Source organism: Oncorhynchus kisutch, linkage group LG11 (genome assembly GCF_002021735.2).
Source record: "Oncorhynchus kisutch isolate 150728-3 linkage group LG11, Okis_V2, whole genome shotgun sequence".
Lineage (NCBI taxonomy): Eukaryota > Metazoa > Chordata > Actinopteri > Salmoniformes > Salmonidae > Oncorhynchus > Oncorhynchus kisutch.
In genome coordinates this window covers 636080-661112 of record NC_034184.2, presented here as the reverse complement: position 1 = coordinate 661112, position 25033 = coordinate 636080, and the positions used below count along the sequence as shown (strand labels likewise).

Below are 25033 nucleotides of genomic sequence, written 5' to 3'. Positions count from 1 at the left end.
CCCCTAACAGGTTATTCCCCTAACAGGTTATTCCCCTAACAGGTTACTCCCCTAACAGGTTACTCCCCTAACAGGTTACTCCCCTAACAGGTTACTCCCCTAACAGGTTACTCCCCTAACAGGTTATTCCCCTAACAGGTTATTCTACTAACAGGTTATTCCCCTAACAGGTTACTCCCCTAACAGGTTACTCACCTAACAGGTTATTCCCCTAACAGGTTACTCCCCTAACAGGTTACTCCCCTAACAGGTTACTCCCCTAACAGGTTACTCCCCTAACAGGTTACTCCCCTAACAGGTTACTCCCCTAACAGGTTATTCCCCTAACAGGTTACTCCCCTAACAGGTTACTCCCCTAACAGGTTATTCCCCTAACAGGTTATTCCCCTAACAGGTTATTCCCCTAACAGGTTATTCCCCTAACAGGTTATTCCCCTAACAGGTTATTCCCCTAACAGGTTACTCCCCTAACAGGTTATTCCCCTAACAGGTTACTCCCCTAACAGCAGAAGAACTTGCATTACCCAAAACCGTTACAAGCAATACAAGAATAAAAATCCTCCAATAAATGTTTAAAATGGGCGACAAGAGTCCCAAGTTTCAGTTTAGTCTGCAGGCTATTCCACAGGCAAGGAGCGTAACAGGAAAAGGCAGCCATACCCAACTCTGTGGAAACCGCATGGGCCTCAAGTGTAATCCATGTTTGAGACCTGGTTTTACGAATTCTAATATTGATGAGTGATGATAAATAAGAAGGTAGTTTATTCAGAAGTGCTTTATAGACAAACACGAGAGCATGTTGTTCTCGTCTCATGGACATCGAAGTCCAACCCACATTTTGATATAAAATTCAATAGTGAGTTCTGTAACTAGCATCTGTAATAAACCTAAGCGAACAATGATAAGTAGCATCCAGCGATTTAAGCATGGATGCCGTAGCATGCATGTAAATAATATCCCCATAATCTATAACAGACATAAAAGTAGCTTTGCACAATGTGTCTTCTATTTGTAGAGGACAAACATGTCCTGTTTCTATAGAGGAAGCCTAGCTTGATTTTTAGCCGTTAACAAAGTTCGTCAACATGCATTTTAAAAGGCTGTTTATCATCCAGTAATCCCTAAGTATTTATATGCAGAGACCAGATTAATTCGAGAACCATCTAAGCTCATGAGGGACAGAGAGACAGATGTGAGGGACAGAGAGACAGGTGTGAGGATCAGATACAGGGTTAGAGAGAAGCTGGACGGGAGGCAGATATGAGGACAAAGACAGACAGGTACGTTACACAGGGGTGTCAGACAGTGTGGTGATAGCGTGCCTTCCAGGGTTGAGGAAAATTACATTTCATCTCAGTAAGTACACTGAAATTGAGCACAGCATGGCTTTAGAACCAATACCCTGTCAGGACAGCATGGCTTTAGAACCAATACCCTGTCAGGACAGCATGGCTTTAGAACCAATACCCTGTCAGGAGTGCATGCGCTTTAGAACCAATACCCTGTCAGGAGTGCATGCGCTTTAGAACCAATACCCTGTCAGGAGTGCATGGCTTTAGAACCCATACTTTGTCAGGAGTGCATGGCTTTAGAACCAATACCCTGTCAGGAGTGCATGTCTTTAGAACCAATACCCTGTCAGGAGTGCATGTCTTTAGAACCAATACCCTGTCAGGAGTGCATGTCTTTAGAACCAATACCCTGTCAGGAGTGCATGTCTTTAGAACCAATACCCTGTCAGGACAGCATGGCTTTAGAACCAATACCCTGTCAGGACAGCATGGCTTTAGAACCAATACCCTGTCAGGACAGAATGGCTTTAGAACCAATACCCTGTCAGGGAACCAATACCCTTTTAGAACAGCAGGACCTTGTGTCCGTCTCCCCATGCCACTAAACCAACAGCTACTAAGGGGCATGGAGAGACTGACTTGCACAGAAACTTTCCTAAGTATAGATTCAGGACTACATTAGAGTCACTATAGCGACGAGGACTACATTACTGGCACTATAGCGACGAGGACTACATTACAGGTACATTACTGTTACTACATTGCAGGTACATTACTGTCACTATAGCGATGAGGACTACATTACCATCTTACTTTAGCCAACTCAGGATGCATGGTACTTTTATATTGGACACAGATCACAAGAGCGTGGGATTGTCTGTTTCCATTCCCCTACACTGAAAACAAACCAGGAGAACATCTCACAAGTTGATGGGGTTTACCACAAACATAACGGGGTCACAACTACCTCCAGACCTGGGTTCAAAAACTTTTAGCGTTTGCTTTAGTCTGCCTGGAGTGCAGGATGTGCATTTTTGTGACCATTCTATTCCATTGCATCAAGCAAGCTCAATGAATCCCAGGTTAAGTATTGGTAACGGTAATTGAACCAAGGTCTGAGTCACTCTGCCATAAATAAAGGATTGTGTATGACTGTGAAGACACAGCTTGCAGCCTGAGGCTCTGGTATGATGACGGAGGTTGGATGTTTCTAGAAAAGAATGGCATGAGCCCCGGATATCTGGCTGACCTTTTATAGTACTGCTGGCAGCTGCCGCTCTCTTATGTGTCATCAGGGCATTATTTCTGAACGAACGGTATGTACACAAACCCCTGGGCTTGGAGGGTTGGAGAGGGAACTGCCAGGAGGCCTAGGGAAGCTTCTGGAGCAAGGAGAAGGGGAATGTGGGGCACATTCAAAGAGCTAGTCACTAAGACTGTGATTTGAGTCTGCAGGTATGCCAGTGCAACGAAAGGTTTGTTAGGAGAATGAGATGACCGTCTGGGTAAACATTGAAGAAGTGAGCGTTGCAGTGACTCACCAGCCAGCGTCCGTGATTGGATGGGTGGAAGAAAGACGTGATGCTGTTGAAAAGGCCACGGAGCTGTGCCTGGGCTTGTTTACTGGGGCCTCCCTGCCATCACACAAACAACAGATGCTTAACAAGATGAAAAACAAAATGGATTATTCCATTAACACAACTATCATTCCATCGTGAGCCAATGCTAACTAGCATTAGCCCAATGACTGGAGGTCTACCGGAAACAGCAGTATCCAACAGAACAGCACTACACTTATTCCAGAGTATTATTGTGTTGTGATCATTGTATTGTATGATTACTGTGAAAACATTGAAATAAACTTGAAGAGCCATAAAAAAGCATTGATTGAGCAACACTGATTGTGAAGAGTGACTGACCAGTAAAGCGGAGACCCAGAGGACCACGTGTACGACATCGTAGGCGTTTGTCAGGTATCTGGGAACCAGCATCTGACTGGTCCCCACCGGGAGGTTCAGACTACGCAGCACTCTGGTGAAGATCTGGAATCAAAAAGGAGCAATCCATGTGAAGATGATGAATACTTTATTGTCCAGTCATCCAATTACTTTTTCTGATCACAGGATTTCATATTTTTGTGGGATTTTTAAAATAATTTTCATCCATTTCATTACATCACATTTGAGATTAGGGCATGTTGGGCAATAACATATAAAAACATGGTGAAAGACATGCTGCACGCCAGGAAGACCAACAGGGAACTGTGATACAGTAGTTACAGCCACGAACAGGCAGCACTTTCAGTGACTGTCTGGTCTGCTATGACATGCATACCACAACTAAGGTCACAGGTCAAATGCAGAGGGTAAGATTTCAGCATGTTGCAAAAACACTTGACACTCCCAAATGACTCACTTGGCCCAAACCCTTCAACGTTATGCATTTCTGTATTGCTTACACCTTATAGATCAGTAAACATCAAAGTGTTAAGACCAAGGGAATAGGGGCAGGGAGTGAATTGGGACCTGCTAGAAGTCGAGTAATGGGGTAGTTTCTATAGGCACAGCGAGACAAATGTTATTGATGTTATTGATGGAGGAGTGTCCATACCTTGGGTATATATGGGTCCCAGTCAATGTAGCCAATGTTGTCGTTGGCCAAGCGGGCAAACAGGTTGACAAGATGCTGTGGGGAAAAAAAACAAATTAATAAGGAAAACTTTAAATGAGGAATATCTAGCAAATAGTTAAAGGTTCTGTCTATCAAAAAGAATGTTGGAAACTATACTACAATAGCTTGGTTCCAGATCTGTTTGTGCCAACTTGTCAAAACAGCACAAACAGATCTGGCATTGGGCTAATAGTACCACACACCAGTATGTCAATCAAGTGAATATTGTCCAACTTACCACCTCCCAACCTGGAAGGTTCTGTACTGCCACCCACAAGCTGATGAGCTCATCAAACCACAACCTGGTGATCAGAAAACAAACTCTCATACATACTGAAGCATACTGCACACACATCTCATAGCTGAAGCATACTACACACACATCTCATAGCTGAAGCATACTGCACACACCCACACACATCTCATAGCTGAAGCATACTGCACACACACACACCTCATAGCTGAAGCATACTGCACACATCTCATAGCTGAAGCATACTGCACACACCTCATAGCTGAAGCATACTGCACACACCCACACACATCTCATAGCTGAAGCATACTGCACACACAACACATCTCATAGCTGAAGCATACTGCATACACATCTCATAGCTGAAGCACTACACACACATCTCATAGCTGAAGCATACTGCACACACCCACACACATCTCATAGCTGAAGCATACTGCACACACACACACACACACCTCATAGCTGAAGCATACTGCACACACCCACACACATCTCATAGCTGAAGCATACTGCACACACCCACACACATCTCATAGCTGAAGCATACTGCACACACCCACACACATCTCATAGCTGAAGCATACTGCATACACAACACATCTCATAGCTGAAGCATACTGCACACACAACACATCTCATAGCTGAAGCATACTGCACACACAACACATCTCATAGCTGAAGCATACTGCACACACAACACATCTCAACTGTGGCATTTACACAGTGTTTATATATATATTTTTTTTAAGAGAATAAAATTGAAATGGTGATTTAAATCCAAGTTTTGGGATGTCATAAGGTTAAAATATTACAGAAACGTTCCTGTAATCAGAAGGGAAAAAGCTTGAAGGGAATTCCTCAACTGGGATTTCTGAAAAACCTGTGCACTTTGGGAGTTTCTGTAATTATGCAACCCTATGTGGCAGAGGTGTGTGTTCTCACTTGAAGCCCTTGTGGTGTAGCTCTGGGGGTAGGGAGGTGGGGAGGAAGAGCTCTAAGTATCCTATTGCTCTCTGCATGGTCACGTCAAATGGACAGAGCAGTGGACGCCACTCCTCCAACATCTCCTGGGTGGCCGACTCCGGAAAATACCTGAAGAATAAAATAAAATAAAATATCACAAAGGCCTGTATTTATAGTGCCATCATAAAGGCCTGTATTTATAGTGCCATCATAAAGGCCTGTATTTATAGTGCCATCATAAAGGCCTGTATTTATAGTGCCATCATAAAGGCCTGTATTTATAGTGCCATCATAAAGGCCTGTATTTATAGTGCCATCATAAAGGCCTGTATTTATAGTGCCATCATAAAGGCCTGTATTTATAGTGCCATCATAAAGGCCTGTATTTATAGTGCCATCATAAAGGCCTGTATTTATAGTGCCATCATAAAGGCCTGTATTTATAGTGCCATCATAAAGGCCTGTATTTATAGTGCCATCATAAAGGCCTGTATTTATAGTGCCATCATAAAGGCCTGTATTTATAGTGCCATCATAAAGGCCTGTATTTATAGTGCCATCATAAAGGCCTGTATTTATAGTGCCATCATAAAGGCCTGTATTTATAGTGCCATCATAAAGGCCTGTATTTATAGTGCCATCATAAAGGCCTGTATTTATAGTGCCATCATAAAGGCCTGTATTTATAGTGCCATCATAAAGGCCTGTATTTATAGTGCCATCATAAAGGCCTGTATTTATAGTGCCATCATAAAGGCCTGTATTTATAGTGCCATCATAAAGGCCTGTATTTATAGTGCCATCATAAAGGCCTGTATTTATAGTGCCATCATAAAGGCCTGTATTTATAGTGCCATCATAAAGGCCTGTATTTATAGTGCCATCATAAAGGTCTGTATTTATAGTGCCATCATAAAGGCCTGTATTTATAGTGCCATCATAAAGGCCTGTATTTATAGTGCCATCATAAAGGCCTGTATTTATAGTGCCATCATAAAGGCCTGTATTTATAGTGCCATCATAAAGGCCTGTATTTATAGTGCCATCATAAAGGCCTGTATTTATAGTGCCATCATAAAGGCCTGTAGTTTGGTGTGGTGTATATCAGCCATAATACTACAAGCATCTAAAATTAGCATAATAAAGCTGTTTAACCCCTCGCCAAGGACAAACAATGTGTGATGTGCATATGGCATTCATCAAATAAATCATTTATGTACTATTTTATAAATAATTGACGACAAAGCATCCTACTCCTAGACATGCAAAGAGCAATGCTGCACGTAGGCCTTGACCATGGCCACAAACCATTGGTTGGCAGACAGAAATAGATTAATTATATTATAATTTCTAGTTTCGCAGCTATGGCAATGGAATCAAATAAAATGTGTATATGAAACAATGGCAGTTAAGCTGGCGTTTACTGATATAAAAAAGCATCAGTATAGCTAATGTAATCAGATCGTGAGCAGGTTTGTGTGAACACAACAGCATCAGCACTTGGACCGCAGAAGAGCAGTTTTGCATGGCTTAAACGGAGCTATAGGCCAACAACTGCAGTTCTTTCTACCTAAACATTCCAATTCAATTGAATGGCCAGAAAACCCCAAATAACAATATGTACTACTATCCAATTCCCTTCTCATGTCCTTCCCATCGCTTTGCAGTTGCAATTGATCTTCATTAAACTCCTTAACAGGCCTTGCATTAGGCCACTCTGCTGCTGAGTGCTCCTGGCCCCAAAGGGCTCTCTCTCTCGGTCCCTACTTCACTGCTGCCGAGTGCTCCTGGCCCAAAGGGCTTTATCTCTCTCTCCTCTACCTCTCTCTCAGTCCCTACTTCACTGCTGCTGAGTACGACTAGCCCCAAAGGGCTCTCTCTCCTCCACCCCTCTCTCAATCCCTACTTCTCTGCTCACAGTAACAGGAAACTCTACCAGGCCAAAATTAGATTGATAATAGGATTAAGTCTCAGTCACTACAGAAGCAAGTAACCTAGGGACTCAACTGAGTGACTAAGCTTCTTGACACTTGCACGCGCGCACACACACAAATCTCTGCCACCCTGCCTGTGAGTGGTTACAATAGTCCCTGTGCACAGGGAAGCGAAGGTTACCTGCCTAAATGACTAACGCCCGGTAGCACGTCTGTAGCCATGAAGTGCTTTGAAAGGCTGGTCATGGTTCACATCAACAGCATCATCCCAGAAACCCTAGACCCACTCCAAATCGCATACTGCCCCAACAGATCCACAGATGACGCAGTCTCAATTGCACTCCACACTGCCCTTTCCCACCTGGACAAAAGGAACACCTATGTGAGAATGCTGTTCATCGACTACAGCTCAGCGTTCAACACCATAGTGTCCACAAAGCTCATCACTAAGCTAAGGACTCTGGGACTAAACACCTCCCTCCGCAACTGGATCCTGGACTTCCTGATGGGTCACCCCCAGGTGGTAAGGGTAGGCAACAACACGTCTGCCATGCTGATCCTCAACACTGGTGCCCCTCTCGGGTGCGTGCTTAGTCCCGTCCTGTACTGTACTCCCTGTTTACGCACGACTGCGACTCCAACACCATCATTAAGTTTGCTGACGACAACAGTGGTGTGCCTGATCACCAACAATGATGAGACAGCCTATAGGGAGGAGGTCAGAGACCTGGCAGTGTGGTGCCAGGACAACAACCTCTGCCTCAATGTGAACAAGACAAAGGAGCTGATTGTGGACTAAAGGAAAAGGCAGGCCTAACAGGCCCCCATTAACATCAACGGGGCTGTAATGGAGTGGGTAGAGAGCTTCAAGTTCCTTGGTGTCCACATCACCAACGAACTACCATGGTCCAAACACACCAAGACAGTTGTGAAGAGGGCACGACAACACCTTCTCCCCCCCAGGAGACCGAAAAGATTTGGTATGGGTCCCCAGATCCTCAAAACGTTCTACAGCTCCACCATCGAGGGCATCCTGACCGGTTGCATCACCGCCAGGTAAGGCAACTGCTAGCATCCAACCGTAAGGTGCTAGAGGGTAGTGTGTATGGCTCAGTAAATCACTGGGGCCAAGCTTCCTGCCATCCAGGACCTATATACTAGGCGGTGTCAGAGGAAAGCCCCCCCCTCAAAAAATTCCAGTCACCCAAGTCATAGACTGTTCTCTCTGCTACAGCACGGCAAGCAGTACCGGAGCACCAAGTCTAGGACCAAAAGGCTCCTGAACAATTAATAAAATGGCCACCAAACTATTTACATTGACGACACCCCCCACCCCCTTTGTTTTTACACTCCTGCAACTTGCTGTTTATTATCGATGCATGGGCGGCTGGGTAGCCTAGTGGTTAGAGTGTTAGACTAGGAACCGAAAGGTTGCAAGTTCAAATCCCCGAGCTGACAAGGTACAAATCTGTCGTTCTGCCCCTGAACAGGCATTTAACCCACTGTTCCTAGGCCATCATTGAAAATAAGAATTTGTTCTTAACTGACTTGCCTAGTTAAATAAAGGTAAAATTAAAAAAAGTCACTTCACCCCTACCTACATGTACAAATTACCTCGGTACCGGTACCCCCGGTATATAGCCTCGTTATTTTATTGTGTTAATATATATTCTTTTTTACTTTTGTTTATTTGGTAAATATTTTCATAACTTTTTCTTGAACTGCATTGTTGGTTAAGGGCTTGTAAGTATACATTTCAGTCATAAACATCAGAATGCAAAATATATTGTCTTCTTCTCATCGCTGCAACTCCTGTGCGAAGCCGGGAGAGGCGAAGGTCGAGAGACATGTGTCCTCCGAAACACAACCGCGCCTCTTCTTGACACAATGCCCACTTAACCCGGAAGCCAGCCGCACCAATGTGTCGGAGGAAACGCTGTACACTTGGCGACCGTGTCAGTGTGCACTGCGCCTGGACCGTCACAGTTGTCACTAGTGTGCGATGGGACAAGGACATCCCTGCCGGCCAAACCCTCCACTAATCTGGACGACGCTGGGCCAATTGTGTGTCGCCCAATGGGTCTCCGGGTTGCGGCCAGCTGCGACAGAGCCTGGACTCGAACCCAGAGTCTCTAGTGGCATGCAATGCGATGCAATGTCTTAGACCACACGGGAGTTCTAGCTAGCATGACCTTGACAAATTGTCAGTCAGCAGACGTGGGCTAAGTCCCAAAAAGGGGGTTTCTTACTAACAGTTCAGTTTCACAGAATGTCTCTTATTTAATTCAGAGTAGTCCCTTGGCTTGGTGTGCATCTCTACTTCATTCAATGGCAGGAGTTCTGAAGTAAGAACAGATGGATAACAGGCCATGTTGTAATGATACAATAACTCTTCAGATGATACACCAGTGTTCACCAAAAGTGTCCCAAGAGTAAATGCAACAATGAGCTCAGCAACTGAGTTCTTTAAAAAGACATACAGTATATTTCATATAGGGGTTTAAAAATATATACTTACGGTCTGCAGCTTTTCACAAGTGTTTTCAGAACATTTTCCACCGAGCTGGGGGAGAAAGAGAAAAGACAAGAGAGAAGAGGAATGAGAGAGAGAGAGAGAGAGAGAAGAGGAACAAGAGAGAGAGAGAGAGAGAGGGTGTTGAGACATCAGAACAGACAGAGGTGGCTGTTGATGAAACAACGAGCACGCTGAACACACCAATGCAATTATGATGAGGTTGACTGACTGCATGCAGGTACAGCCAAATCACTCACATTGAAATTCCACATTTAGTACATGCTCATCAAAAGCAGTGCCTGAAATGTAATGAGAAAGGTGCTGGCTTGGGTACTCACTTGAGCTGTGGGGCTCATTTTAAGATACAGCAGTGTTCATATTTTAGAGTGAGTACTCTGAAAGAGTGGTCTGTAATTAAGCAGTAGAGAGACAAGTGTCTGGAATGGCAAAAGTAAGGGATGTGAGGACCATGTGTGTACATAGAAACAGCAAGGAAATTAGGGACATACAAACTGGAATAGCGTGACAAAAGCACTATAGAAACATAAACAGAACTAAAGTCAATGACTACAACAATGGACTATTCCAGGGCCGTTCTACTTTTGTCCTGGGTGGCCCTGGGCCAGCAGTGTAACAGCAGAACATGAATGGTAAATCATTTAACAGATGTACTCTGTTCATTCACAATCATCAGAATGGGGCTTTTTTAAATTGGGATTAGGGTATTGTCTTGGAGAGAAAATGACTGGGACTGAGGCTTTATGCAAATAGTAGGTCTAGCCGTTAATACTTGTAATGAACGCTGATCTTGAGGGTGTTAAATGGAGGGTGCCTATTGTTTTAGGCTTTTTAAATCACCTAGCCTGACTAAACAGTAAACATATCTGGGCTGTACTCAGGGCATGCAAAGAAAAAAACAGAAATGAATGTTTCTTATTGGACAACTTCAAGTAGTACCTCCCATATGAGTGTTTCTTAAATGGACAACTTCAAGTAGTCCCTCCCATTCAGTCCATTTTCTTCAGTTTGCTGCCTAAATAATACAACCAACACCAGGCTACACTGTAGTATTGCTGACTGCTGTTACAGGCTTTGGTTTGGTAACGGTTGGGCCTATTTCTGAATGTTACCATCATTATGAACAGCTTGAAAAGGTTGGTCACTCAACTTAGTGTCATATAAGTGTCAAAAGATTTATCTGAGACCAATATAACCGCAGCCGTTGAGCTCAAACACCCTCAATCCCCATGCCATCCTGCCACTCACACACCCTGAGTTCGAACACCCTCAATCCCCCTGCCTTCCCGCCACTCACACACCCTGAGCTCAAACACCCTCAATCTCCCTGCCTTCCCGACACTCACACACCCTGAGTTCAAACACCCTCAATCCCCCTGCCTTCCCGCCACTCAAACACCCTCAATCCCCCTGCCTTCCTGCCACTCAAACACCCTCAATCCCCATGCCATCCTGCCACTCACACACCCTGAGCTCAAACACCCTCAATCTCACTGCCTTCCCACCACTCACACACCCTGAGCTCAAACACCCTCAATCCCCCTGCCTTCCCGCCACTCACACACCCTGAGTTCAAACACCCTCAATCCCCCTGCCTTCCCGCCACTCAAACACCCTCAATCCCCCTGCCTTCCCGCCACTCACACACCTTGAGTTCAAACACCCTCAATCCCCCTGCCTTCCCGCCACTCACACACCCTGAGTTCAAACACCCTCAATCCCCCTGCCTTCCCGCCACTCAAACACCCTCAATCCCCCTGCCTTCCCGCCACTCACACAACCTGAGCTCAAACACCCTCAAACCTCCTGCCATCACTCACACTCACACACCCTCAAACCTCCTGCCACCACTCACACACCGAGCTCAGTCATGCGTTGTAACTGCCTCGTCTATCCCATTCAACCACGTGCTAAACTCAAACTTGTTCAAGTCTCTTTCAAATCAACCGTACTGCATTGCTTTAATTCAATAGACTAATGGGAACTAAACAGATGAGCGACTTCTGCCAAGGGCTCCTGGCTTTGCAACTCAGGGCTTGAGTGAGTTGGGGTGCGTCCCAATAGCCTAATCTCTTTTTTTCTCCAGAAATGTGCACTTGTTCACAAATGTTTATACATTTGTACAGAGTAGTGAAAGAGTGCACACCTCAGGAAGAAGGAGAGATTTTTGGGACCCAACTATAGTTCTCTTATATGTCTACTTCCCACAGACCGACCACACTGACAATCCCCAAACTCATGCTCTGAATTACAAATACAAAGTAGCATGACCAGAACACCAACAGCTCCAACACTCAACCCTGGGGAACCCCAAACCCAATGACCTTTAGAATACTTGGGTGAAACATGTGATAATCACCCCCATCTTATACCAGTATACCAGGAGGAACAAGATACAAGAGCTTCAAACTACCCTTACCATGACTCTCACTCAGAAATATGGGACAACAGTTGTGGCACAAAAGAGCACAGATCAGTGCAAAGAAATAGGGTAAAATGTATTATCTGGTAGCGTGATTTAGGCCAAATTTGAAACTTTTCTCTAACAATGTGCATTATAAGGAAGCATTTTCTTTGTTGTTGCACAAATCTGTGCTCTTTAGCATCACAAAAAATGTGTCCATCATGGCTGTTTTTAAACAGGTGAATTCAGAATGTGCTCTTGTAAAACAATTCTAGTGGCCTAATCTAGTGGGTACTGCTGCAAAACCTCTAGTGCTGACAAAGCAGGTCAAACCACCAAATCATATGGGACTTGACAAAGAATGGGTATGGGGGATATAGAGTCCAGTTAGATGCAGTGCGACAGTCTCCAATATGAGTGAAATGTTAACATTGCTTTTTGGTTTTAGGTTGATTTGTAGTTGATTTTATGTCAAACCAGCTGCGTGGGGGTGTCCAGTGTGCTTTTTGGTTTTCAACATGCAACATAGACAAATAAAAACCAAAGAGTGCCTGAATAAAAGGATGAAATACATTTTATTTTTTATCACAAAAGAGAAGCGTTGTCCTTACCACCTCTGAAACAATTTTATCATTACGTGTTTAGAGGAAGCACGAGGCCGTAGAGAACTGAATGTGAGAGGAAACAAAGGCATAAAAACACATTCAGATTCACACTATGAAAAGCCAATCCATTTCAATATCAAATTCTAACACCTTTTTTTTGTACCACAGCGTCATTACACATTTTCTCATTTGTTTTGTTTTTTCACTGCTCCTTTATTCATGTCATAGTATCAATAAACCGGGTAACTTGCTTCCCTTTGTGAAAGCCCATTATGTGCTAGCAAAGCTTTGTTGTAACACAATGTTTCCATAGCACTATACAAGAGCACCTCGCACTGCTTGCTGGGAGAAAAAGGGTGGGATGGAGGTCCTTGGCTATACGCAACCTGGGGGTGTGTTGGTACAGATTTGACAACTTTCAGAAATGAGCCTAGCCTACAAAAATGGGCAGGGATAACAATCTTTGCATGTAAAGGCATCAGCATACTTCCCAGCCAAAACAGTCTGGAAGAGGTTGTGCATATATTATCATAACATTGTGACGTTTTTGTTAGTTTTGGACTTCGATAGGTTGTTTTTTCAAGCGAATGTCTTAAGGGAGTCCGCGAGCTACTCGTTTGGGTCGCCCAGACAGCTTCGGCTAGCAGCCAGCCAAACTGAAGCCTGCTGACGCCTTATGAAAGGATGCATCAAGGAGGCAAAGGGAAACTGAATCAACTGTATTACTGTTGAACTGTATTAGCCAGAACCGTGGCAGTAGGCAGTACCAACAAACCTCCAACGGACTAACTGACACAAAGACAGCTACATTTCACAATAAATTCATTTATACCACCACTAGAGATTAGGAAGTGAGCTCCGTAACAAACAAAGGTAGAAGCGGGGCCCCACCACCTTCCTGCTTATAGAGGGAGGGCTCAAAATGGGAAGAACCTATATTGGTTGGGTTGGTTTCAATATGTGGAGTTCTTTAAAAAAAAATTCAAAGACAATGTTTTTAACCATTCTGGTAAAAGAGAAGAGGGACGTACTTGGGGAACCAGTTGAGGCCCAGGTGTTCTGTCTTTGAGTAGAGGATCCTGTCTTGCAGCTCGTACAGTGGTCTCCAAGGCAACTCCAGGTCCTCACGCGACAGCAACTCTGTTTTTCTGTTAGAAATAGAATAGGTGGGGTTAAAATATGTTAAAGACTTAATTGAAAAAAATCATGTCACCCTTGCCTCAAAAAGCTTCTCACGTAATTATGTGGTCAGAGGGTTCAATTTATGGAGAGTGTTTCAACTCTGAAACACGAGTCACACTCAAGCTTCTCATACAATTAGGAGAGAAACAATAGACACGAAAGAAGCAGATTTATTATTTATTTCACCTTTATTTAACCAGGTAGGCTAGTTGAGAACAAGTTCTCATTTGCAACTGTGACCTGGCCAAGATAAAGTATAGCAATTCGACATACAACACAGAGTTACACATGGAATAAATAGTGGGTGCTGCTATGGTCAATAATACAGTAGAACAAAAGAAAACAAAAAGTCTATATACAGTGAGTGCAAATGAGGTAAGATAAGGGCGTTAAGGCAATAAATAGGCCATAGTGGCGAAGTAATTACAATATAGCAATTAAACACTGGAATGGTAGATGTGCAGAAGATGAATGTGCAAGTAGAGATACTGGGGTGCAAAGGAGCAAGATAAATAAATAAATACTGTATGGGGATGAGGTAGGTAGATAGATGGGCTATGTACAGGTGCAGTGATCTGTGAGCTGCTCTGACAGCTGATGCTCAAAGTTAGTCTCAGCTCACTAGTCACCATAGCAGCACCCACTCGTAGCACACACTCCAGCAGGTACAGTGGGGCAAAAAAGTATTTAGTCAGCCACCAATTGTGCAAGTTCTCCCACTTAAAAAGATGAGACCTGTAATTTTCATCATAGGTACACTTCAACTATGACAGACAAAATGAGAAAAGAAATCCAGAAAATCCCATTGTAGGAGTTTTAATTAATTAATTTGCAAATTATGGTGGAAAATAAGTAATGCTTCTTTCGAAGTCACTCCTTCGTTGCCCAGGCAGTGTGTTTGGGATCATTGTCATGCTGAAAGACCCAGCCACGTTTCATCTTCAATGCCCTTGCTGATGGAAGGAGGTTTTCACTCACTCGATACATGGCCCCATTCATTCTTTCCTTTACACGGATCAGTCATCCTGGTCCCTTTGCAGAAAAACAGCCCCAAAGCATGATGTTTCCACCCCCATGCTTCACAGTAGGTATGGTGTTCTTTGGATGCAACTCAGCATTCTTTGTCCTCTAAACATGACGAGTTGAGTTTTTACCAAAAAGTTATATTTTGGTTTCATCCGACAGTCTCCCAATCTTCTTCTGGATCATCCAAATGCTCTCTAGCAAACTTCAGACGGGCCTTGACATGTACTGGCTTAAGCAGGGGGACACGTCTGGTACTGCAGGATTTGAGTCCCTGGCGGCGTAGTGTGTTAGGCTTTGTTACTTTGGTCCCAGCTCTCTGCAGGTCATTCACTAGGTCCCCCCGTGTGGTTCTGGGATTTTTGCTCACCGTTGTGATCATTTTGACCCCACGGGGTGAGATCTTGCGTGGAGCCCCAGATCGAGGGAGATTATCAGTGGTCTTGCATGTCTTCCATTTCCTAATAATTGCTCCCACAGTTGATTTCCTGGTGCATGTCTATAATCTTGTTGCTGGTGTCCTTTTACAGCTCTTTGGTCTTGGCCATAGTGGAGTTTGGAGTGTGACTGTTTGAGATTGTGGATAGGTGTCTTTTATACTGATAACAAGTTCAAACAGGTGCCATTAATACAGGTAACGAGAGAGGACAGAGGAGCCTCTTAAAGAAGTTGTTACAGGTCTGTGAGAGACAGAAATCTTGCTTGTTTGTAGGTGACCAAATATTTATTTTCCACCATAATTTGCACATAAATTCATTAAAAATCCTACAATGTGATTTTCTGGATTTTTTTCACTCATTTATCGGTCATATTTGAAGTGTACCTATGATGAAAATTACAGGCCTCTCATCTTTTTAAGTGGGAGAACTTGCACAATTGGTGGCTGACTAAATACTTTATTGCCCCACTGTACCTGCTGGAGTGTGTGCTACGAGTGGGTGCTGCTATGGTGACTAGTGAGCTGAGATAAGGCGGGGCTTTACCTAGCAGAGACTTGTAGATAACCTGTAGCCAGTGGGTTTGGCGACGCGTATGAAGCGAGGGCCAACCAACGAGAGCATACAGGTCGCAATGGTGGGTAGTGTATGGGGCTTTGGTGACAAAACAGATGGCACTGTGATAGACTGCATCCAGTTTGTTAAGTAGAGTGTTGGAGGCTATTTTATAGATGACATCGCCGAAGTTGAGGATCGGTAGGATGGTCAGTTTTATGAGGGTATGTTTGGCAGCATGAGTGAAGGATGCTTTGTTGCGATATAGGAAGCCAATTCTAGATTTAATTTTGGATTGGAGATGCTTAATGTGAGTCTGGAAGGAGAGTTTACAGTCTAACCAGACACCTAGGTATTTGTAGTTGTCCACGTATTCTAAGTCCGTCCAGAGTAGTGATGCTGGACAGGCGAGCAGGTGCCGGACATGATCAAAGGCTGATTCGAGTGACATTATGTGACATTAACTGATGAGGTGGACGAAGCATTGCATCATACTGGTCTCAAGATTGTTGATGGGTGTGTATGTGTGTGTGTTGCGTACATTAGGAGGTTGATGAGCAGAAGGACCAGCTTTCATGCTGATCTCCAGCTTGTCAATGTGAGTGTGTTTGCATGCGTAACTGTGTAACCCATGGTCTTACTTGAGGAGGTTGATGAGTAGCCGGGCTAGGCCTTGCATCATACTGATCTCCAGCTTGTCGATGGTGATCAACTCGTACAGCAGCTTGATGAACAGCACATGGTCCTCCTTGCTGAACTTCCTGCCGTACAGCCGTATGTACCTACAAGAAAATAATCTTTAGGGCACAGCCACAGAGATGCATGAACACAAACCAGACGGGCCTCGACATTAACGCTTGTCCTCTTGTCCAGGACAAATTAAAAATAAATTAAAAATAAATAAAGTTTCACAAGAATAGAGTTCATCTGCCCGAATGGAAATATATATATATATATATATAAAAATATTTACATTTTCATATATGCTACTGTTCAAAAATTCAGGGTCACTTAGAAATGTCCTTGTTTTTGAAGGAAAAGCAAATTTTTTGTCAATTAAAATACCATAAAATTGGTCAGATGTCTACAGTGTCAGTGTCTACAGTGTAGATATTGTTAATGTTGTAAATGACTATTGCAGCTGGAAACGGCTTTTAAGGGAATACCTACATAGGCGTACAGAGGCCCATTATCAGCAACCCTCACTCCTGTGTTCCAATGGTACGTTGTGATAGCTAATCCAAGTTTATAACTTTAAAAAGGCTAATTGATCATTAGAAAACCATTTTGCAATTATGTTAGCACAGCTGAAAACTGTTGCAAAAAGCTAAGAAAAAACAGCTGTGACAGCCATGGCTAACAGAGGAGCTGAACAACTGGAAAAGCCTCCCGCTTCATTTAAGTCTCATGTATGGGAGCATTTTGGCTTCCCTGTCAAATATGATGATGGAAGAAGGGTGGTGGACAACACCATTACGGTGTGCAGGCGTTGTACCACAAGAAAGCTGTATGATCATGGAAATACATGGAGCATGGCCACATTTAAAGCGTCGTCACTCTGGTGTGTCAGTGACAGGAGCCAGCTCAGCCAAGAGACAACAACTTCTCACCGCGACATTTAAGCAGCCCTTTGCTGCAGAATCAGACCGGGCTATAGCCATCACCAAATCTATTGGGATGTTTATCACTGCAGACATGAGGCCATGATCTGTTGTGGAAAACAAAGCGTTTCAAAATATGGTGAAAGTGCTTGAGTCACGCTATGAAATCCCCTGCCGCACCCACTTCAGTATGAAGATCGTGCCAGATCTTTATGAACAGGAAAATATCAGAATGGTCAACGAATTATCCAAGGCATCCTCTGTTGCCCTCAGCACAGACAGGTGGACCTCCAGAGCAATGGAAAGCTACGTGACTGTTCGCTACACCACAGAGGAGTGGACCTCCAGGGTAACAGAAAGCTACGTGACTGTGACTGCTCACTACACCACAGAGGAGTGGACCTCCAGGGTAACAGAAAGCTACGTGACTGTGACTGCTCACTACATCACAGAGGAGTGGACCTCCAGAGCAATGGAAAGCTACGTGACTGTTCGCTACACCACAGAGGAGTGGACCTCAAGGGTAACAGAAAGCTACGTGACTGTGACTGCTCACTACACCACAGAGGAGTGGACTTCCAGGGTAACAGAAAGCTACGTGACTGTGACTGCTCACTACACCACAGAGAAGTGGACCTCCAGGGTAACAGAAATAGATCAAGTTAAACAAGGTTGGAATGTTAAGCAATGAAATATCAGTGTACTTGTTGACACCCACAGAACACAACTGTGAAGAGTTTAAGCAAATATTAGCATTGTGGCTATTATCGCAGGACTGTGACTGTGTGAAAACACCTCCCCAGTCAGCCTATTGTGTGTACTGACATTCATATTGCACCGTACAGCTTTACCTAAGGATTGGGGATCAATAAAAGGGGGTAAGATATTTTTTACCAATGTCATCCTCAGAGTTATCAGACTCCAAAGCATCCACACAGTATTGTTTTTCCTCTGGAATAGTGTTCAATACACATAGGTTGACAATAAATGTGGCTCAATTCACAGTTGTTTCAGAGTCCCGCAATAATAGCTATGACGCTAATGTTCTCTGGGTGTCACTGAGTAGACTGATACCCCATGTCATTGATCCACAATCCATTGATCCACAATCCATAGGTAAGGCTGTACAGTGAAATAAGTAAGCCCCCAATGCAATTCTAAAGTGTAATACATCTAGTGTGATTTCAACAGATGTCAAATTAACAAATTATTTATATAAACAACATTCCAACCTCATTTAGCATGATCTATTCAATTATGGCATAATTCTACTATTTGTATTCATTTGCATCACTGTCAATGACATACTTTTATTTTGAAGGCTAACCGCAAAGTATTGTGGCTAGCTTCACATAGATGGGTCTGACCAGCATTAATCAAATGAGGACTGTTTTATAAATTAGGGTTATTTTAACTTAATGAACACGTAAAATTGTTGTGATGTACAGTCATATTCAGGTCCTGTTTAGTCAACACGCTTGTCTGACACATCAAATAGTATTATTTTACACGCAAAGATCCAAATGGTGTTCTATAGTATGAGAAATCCTGGTTGAGATTGAAACAACTGAACAACGAAACAGCACAGCAAGTAAGTGAAAGAAATAGGTTGTGTTATGTTTTACTGGTAATGGGGACATGCGTAAATGCCAATAAAATACATTTTTGGTCAGTGTGGTGTGTGTGTGGTGTGTGTGTGTAACCTTTATTTAACTAGCAAGTCAGTTAAGAACAAATTCTTATTTACAATGACGGCCCGGACGACGCTGGGCCAATTGTGCGCCACATTATGGGACTCCCAACCACGGCCGGATGTGATACTGTCTGGATTCGAACCAGGGACTGTAGTGACACCTCTTGCATTGAAATACAGTGCCTTAGGCCTCTGTGTCCATGTGTGTGTTAACTATTTAACTGTACTAGAATGCGTAAAAGGCTGCTAAAATTGTAAATATCGGTATCGTATATCGGCCAAAAATGTAATATCAGTGCATCACTACCTTTAGGTGTTTGTTATTCAAGGAAAGAAACTCCCACGCAGGTTGTAAAGTAGCTCCATAACTTTTAATAAACCCAATCTCTACATTTTTTTTCTTCTTCTTCATTGAATAACATTCACACATTTCTGATACATCTGGTGGGAATTCTCCACCCTCTGCAATAGACCAATGTCCCTAATAGGCATGGGTGGTATACTGTACATACAAACACACACTGTATACCGGGGTATTTGCAAATAGCCACAGGATTGTTTTTCCAATACCTTCAAAACTATTCAGATTTTTTTCAAATAAATGTGAATATTTGTAGATACTTAAGTAATACCTGTAGGCAACTTGTGCAATACGTTAGGAGATAATTTCACCGGTCACTTTTTTCATTATGAAGCTTACGGTAGTCCCCAGGAAATTGGTGTTCTTTTACAAGCACACAACTACACGAGACCAGGGCCTTGAGTCACTCACTGTTGTGCAGCACACAACAGGTGGTGGGTGTAGTTACAGTATGGAATTCACAGTGAAATGTTTGCCAGCAAGATATCTTACAACCATTAAGTTAACTGTATAATATGTTCTAAATGCTCCGCAGTTTTGTATTTGGTTTGCACAAGTAGTGTTTAGTGTCATGCAAAATGTGACCAATAAAAGAACCCCTTCCTGGATCAAGAGCCTTGCTGTCTAATATTTATTTTGCAGCAAACGGTGAGTAGCATTTCTTTTTGTTACTTGCATAACTGAGCTGGGATGGCTGTCCTGCAAATATTTCAGACTGCATAAAACGTTTGCAGTGCACGAATTAGCATTTAGCTAGCCTTTGCTATGGGATCTTACATGTACGTGCTAGCATTGACAACATTTGGATTAGAGGCTTAGTGGGGTTTGAAGATGGCTCCCATTGTGTTCAGTGCCGGTATTAACGAATATCTTGGGATTACAAAAGGTCAGAATGAAAGTACACTACATGACCAAAAGTATGTACACCTGCTCGTTGAACATCTCATTTCAAAAGCATGGTCTCCCCTTTGCTGCTATAACAGCCTCTACTCTTCTAGGAAGGCTTTCCACTAGATGTTGAACATTGCTGCGGGCCATGGAAACCCATTTAATGAAGCTCCCGACAAACAGTTGTTTCCGGAGGCAGTGATCCGGGTCACGGCACCAACGTAACAGTACGTCCTTCCAATGTAACGTCCACCAATGTAACTTTACGTCCTTCCCCTCGACCCGACCTGGGTGCGAACCAGGGACGCTCTGCACACGTCAACAGTCACCCTCGTCATTACCCATCGCTCCACAAAAGCCGCGGCCCTTGCAGAGCAAGGGGAACCACTACTTCAAGGTCTCAGGGCAAGTGACATCACTGATTGAAACACAACTAGCGTGCACCACCGCTAACTAGCTAGCCATTTCACATTGGCTACACTCACAACAAGCAGCCTGTGACAAAAGTCCCTCTACTTCTATTCGAGGTGAAAATGATGAATCAGACACCATATCGATAGCAACAGCTCATGGTCGTCCTGGAATTAGAAGTTTTTTGGACTCAATGGAGGAATGTAGTCAGAGAAATGCTGACGAATGTCTTGCTCGAGCTGTGTATGCAACTGGTTCACGTCTGATGCTTACAGGCAATGTGTGTTGGAAGAGATTTCTGAATGTTATTCCCCCAGCATACACCCATCCAACCAGACATGCTTTATCTACTCATTTGCTGGGTGCAGAGTTCAAGTGAATGTCAAGCAAATCATAGAGAAAGCAGACTGTATTCCAATCATCTCTAATGGGTGGTTGAATGTTCGTGGGCAAGGAATAATTAACTACATCATCTCCACCCCTCAACCAGTATTCTACAAGAGCACAGACAGAAGGGACAACACACACACATCTACACACTGCAGATGAGCTGAAGGCAGTCATCAATGACCTTGGACCACAGAAGGCATTTGCACTGGTGACAGACAATGCTGGGAACAGACAATCCTACCCCCACATCACACCCATTGGCTGTGCTGCTCATGCATTGAATCTGCTCCTCAAGGACATCATGGCACTGAAAACAATGGATACCCTCTAAAAGAGAGCCAATAAATGGTTAGGTATGTGAAGGGTCATCAAGTTATAGCAGCAATCTACCTCACCAAGCAAAGTGAGAAGAATAAGATCCCCACATTGAAGCTTCCCAGCAACACCCGTTGGGATGGTGTTATCATCATGTTTGACAGTCTCCTGGAGGGGAAGGAGTCTCTCCAAGAAATGGCCATATCACAGTCTACCGATATGGACAGCCCCATCAAGAGGATAATGTATTTTGTGAGAGAGTGGTAAGCAGCCTGAAACCTATAGCAGTAGCCATTGCACGGATTGAGGGAGACAATGCCATCCTGTCTGATGTTCAGACTGCTTGCAGATGTAAAAGAAGAAATTTGTACTGCCCTGCCCACTTCACTGTTGCTCCAAGCAGAGGAAAGTGCAGTTCTGAAATACATCAAAAAGCGTGAAGACTTCTGCCTGAAGCCCACACGCCGCAGCGTACATTTTGGACCCCAAGTATGCTGGCAAGAGCATCCTGTCTGGTGCAGAGATCAACCAAGCCTATGGTGTCATCACTACCGTGTCTCACCACCTTGGCCTGGGTCCTGAACCAACGGTTCCTGGCAGTCTGGCGAAGTACACTTCCAAGCAAGGGCTTTAAGTGGAGATGCAATATGGCAGTTGTGCCAACATATCTCACCAGCCACCTGGTGGAAGGGACTTTGTGGATCTGAGGCTCTTTCCCCCATTACCTCCATCATCCTTCAAATCAAACCAACATCAGCCGCCTCAGAGCGCAACTGGTCCTTGTTTGGGAACACACACATACACCAAAGCACGCAACAGGCTGACCAATACAAGGGTTGAAAAATTGGTGACCATCTGGGCAAATTTGAAGCTTTTGAGCCTGACAACGAGCCATCCTCAACAAGATTTGAAAGTGACAGTGAAGATGAGGCCTCAGAGTCTGATGTTAAAGAGGTGGACATTGAGGAAGTCCAGAGAGAAGGCATGGAAGCCTGAGAGTCTGATGCTCAAGAGGTGGACATTGAGGAAGTCCAGAGAGAAGACATGGAAGCGTGAGAAGACAACCAAAGCTTTAGTTTCTAGACTATGATTTTACAGATGTATGTTGAGAATGCTTTTTGGGGAGATGCGATGGATCATTGGGAATCATTCAATATCCCGTTCTTTTGTTGTTCAGTGAAATCATCCTATGTGAAGAGTCAACTAATTTAAAGTTTAATTCGTAACTAAATGATTTAATTATTTTTCTATTGGAAGGATTTAATAATTTCTAATTATCTCTACTTATGATAAGGCAAAAGGATTGTTTCTGTCTCCATATGAAATGGTAAATATATCCAATGCAAAAATCTACATTTAAATGATATTAATATTAATGTGCATATATTTCCATTAATTCCCATGGAAAGTTTCCAACTCTGAATATTCCCCAAAATGTGCAACCCTAACAGTGCCACGTTAAATGTCACTGAGCTCTTCAGTAAGACCATTCTACTGACAGTGTTTGTCTATGGAGGTTGCATGGCTGTGTGGTTTTATACACCTGTCAGCAACAGGTGTTGAATGGCTGTCCACATACTTGTATATAGTGTATGTCAAAGCCCAGTGCTATCGGCCAAGCAACAACAGTACATAAATAGACCTGCATTGAATGCTTCTTGTTCTTGCCAAGGAGCGAAAATACTTGTGTAGCTCCAGAATCTAGATCAACTGTTGAGAGCAGTGACTCGGTCATAGCCTGGACATAATCCTAATGCCCTGTTGGCATGTTTTTTGAGTCCCAAAAGGCACACTATTCCCTCAGTAGGTCACTCCTTTGGGCAAGGGCCCATAGGGAATAGGGTGCCATTTGGGACACAGTTACAACTGACTGACACAGCTTAAGGTGAAAGAGCCTAATGAGCCTAGTAGCTAGTACAACCAAATAAAACATGGCAAACACAACAGACAGAAAGTAATGATGTAACATTGTCAAGGTGTGAAAACACTGTCTGTGTAACTATTCCTATAAAGCGGTACACAGCCTATATGTTTGGAACAGAACTCTTGATTTTGTGAGAAGCTCTGAAGAGTGTCTTGAATTCAGAACTTCTGAAACAGGCTCACAGATAACTGCTTCCATCTTCTGTAGCCTGACACTTTATAAAGTATAGTTCTCTTTCCTGAAGGTCTGGGTACAACAGGGATGTGGTACAGTTAATATACAGTCAACCATTGTATCAACCTAGTGTAAGGCCTTATTAATTATTATGGTGCTGTATCGTGTTTACATCCTTAATTACAGTCAGCTATAGAATGGGATCACCAGTGTGTTACCAATCTCACACGTGGTCACACTCAAGCAACACCAAAAGCATTGCGAAACAGCACGTCACGTTGTGGAAGCGTTTACCTGGGACAGCATATCATATGAAGCAACACTGGCAGTGATTAGGCCATATGAGAATGTAAATAGTGCATGTTGAAGCAGACTTTGCACAATCAGTGAGCCCTGAACTAGAGTGATTGTGTTATGAGCAGTAGCTTTACGAAACAAAAATTAACACAATATGCAACAATTTCAAATTTTTTACTGAGTTAGAGTTCATAAGGAAATCAGTCCATTTAAATACATCCATTAGGCACTCATTAGGCACCATGGATTTTACATGACTGGGACTACAGATATGCAGCTGTTGATCACAGATATCTTAAAGATAGGGTTGTGGATCAGAAAACCAGTCGGTATCTGGTGTAACCACCATTTTCCTCATGCACCGCAACACATCTCCATCACACAGTTGATCAGGCTGTTGATTGTGGCCTGTGGAGCGTTGTCCCACTCTTCTTCAATGGCTGTGTGGAGTTGAGGTCAACCGATTAATCAGAATGGCCGATTAATTAGGGCCGATTTCAAGTTTTCGTAACAATCGGAAATCGGTACTTTTGGGCGGCGATTTGCCGATTTATTTTTTAATATACCTTTATTTAACTAGGCAAGTCAGTTAAGAACACATTCTTATTTTCAATGACGGCCTAGGAACGGTGGGTGAACTGCCTTGCTCATGGGCAGAACGACAGATTTTCCCCTTGTCAGCTCGGGGAATCCAATCTTGCAACCTTACAGTTAACTAGTCCAACGCAATAATGACCTGCCTCTCTCACGTTGCACTCCACAAGGAGACTGCCTGTTACGCGAATGCAGTTGCTAGGTAGCATTAAACTTATCTTATAAAAAAAAAAAACAATCATAATCACTAGTTACCTACACATGGTTGATGATATTACTAGATATTATCTAGCGTGTCCTGCGTTGCATATAATCTGACTGAGCATACAAGTATCTGACTGAGTGGTGGTAGGCAGAAGCAGGCGCATAAACATTCATTCAAACAGCACTTTTATGCATTTTGCTACTACCACTTATTCACCACCTACTACTATTGTTCACTACTTTCACCACCTACGACTACTAGTATTATTCGCTACTACTACTACCACCTATGACTACTCACTACTACTTTCATCACCTACTACTTTC

The 25033-nt window shown here is 43.4% G+C and overlaps 1 protein-coding gene across 3 annotated transcripts in view; it reads right to left on the bottom strand.

Annotated features, from left to right (window-relative positions):
- Positions 1 to 25033, bottom strand: part of LOC109900106 (proteasome activator complex subunit 4B) — a 91485-nt gene that overhangs the window by 60608 nt on the left and 5844 nt on the right. For 2 of the 3 annotated variants that reach the window (XM_031835174.1, XM_031835172.1), the window contains exons 2-10: positions 16496 to 16636; positions 13689 to 13805; positions 12664 to 12720; positions 9634 to 9678; positions 5161 to 5310; positions 4201 to 4264; positions 3903 to 3977; positions 3212 to 3334; positions 2834 to 2926 (exon numbers count right to left, since the gene is read on the bottom strand). In XM_031835174.1, the coding sequence (XP_031691034.1) occupies positions 2834 to 2926; positions 3212 to 3334; positions 3903 to 3977; positions 4201 to 4264; positions 5161 to 5310; positions 9634 to 9678; positions 12664 to 12720; positions 13689 to 13805; positions 16496 to 16636 (865 nt within the window). The remainder of the gene's footprint in view (positions 1 to 2833; positions 2927 to 3211; positions 3335 to 3902; positions 3978 to 4200; positions 4265 to 5160; positions 5311 to 9633; positions 9679 to 12663; positions 12721 to 13688; positions 13806 to 16495; positions 16637 to 25033) is intronic. The other variant, XM_031835173.1, reaches the window with a different exon arrangement.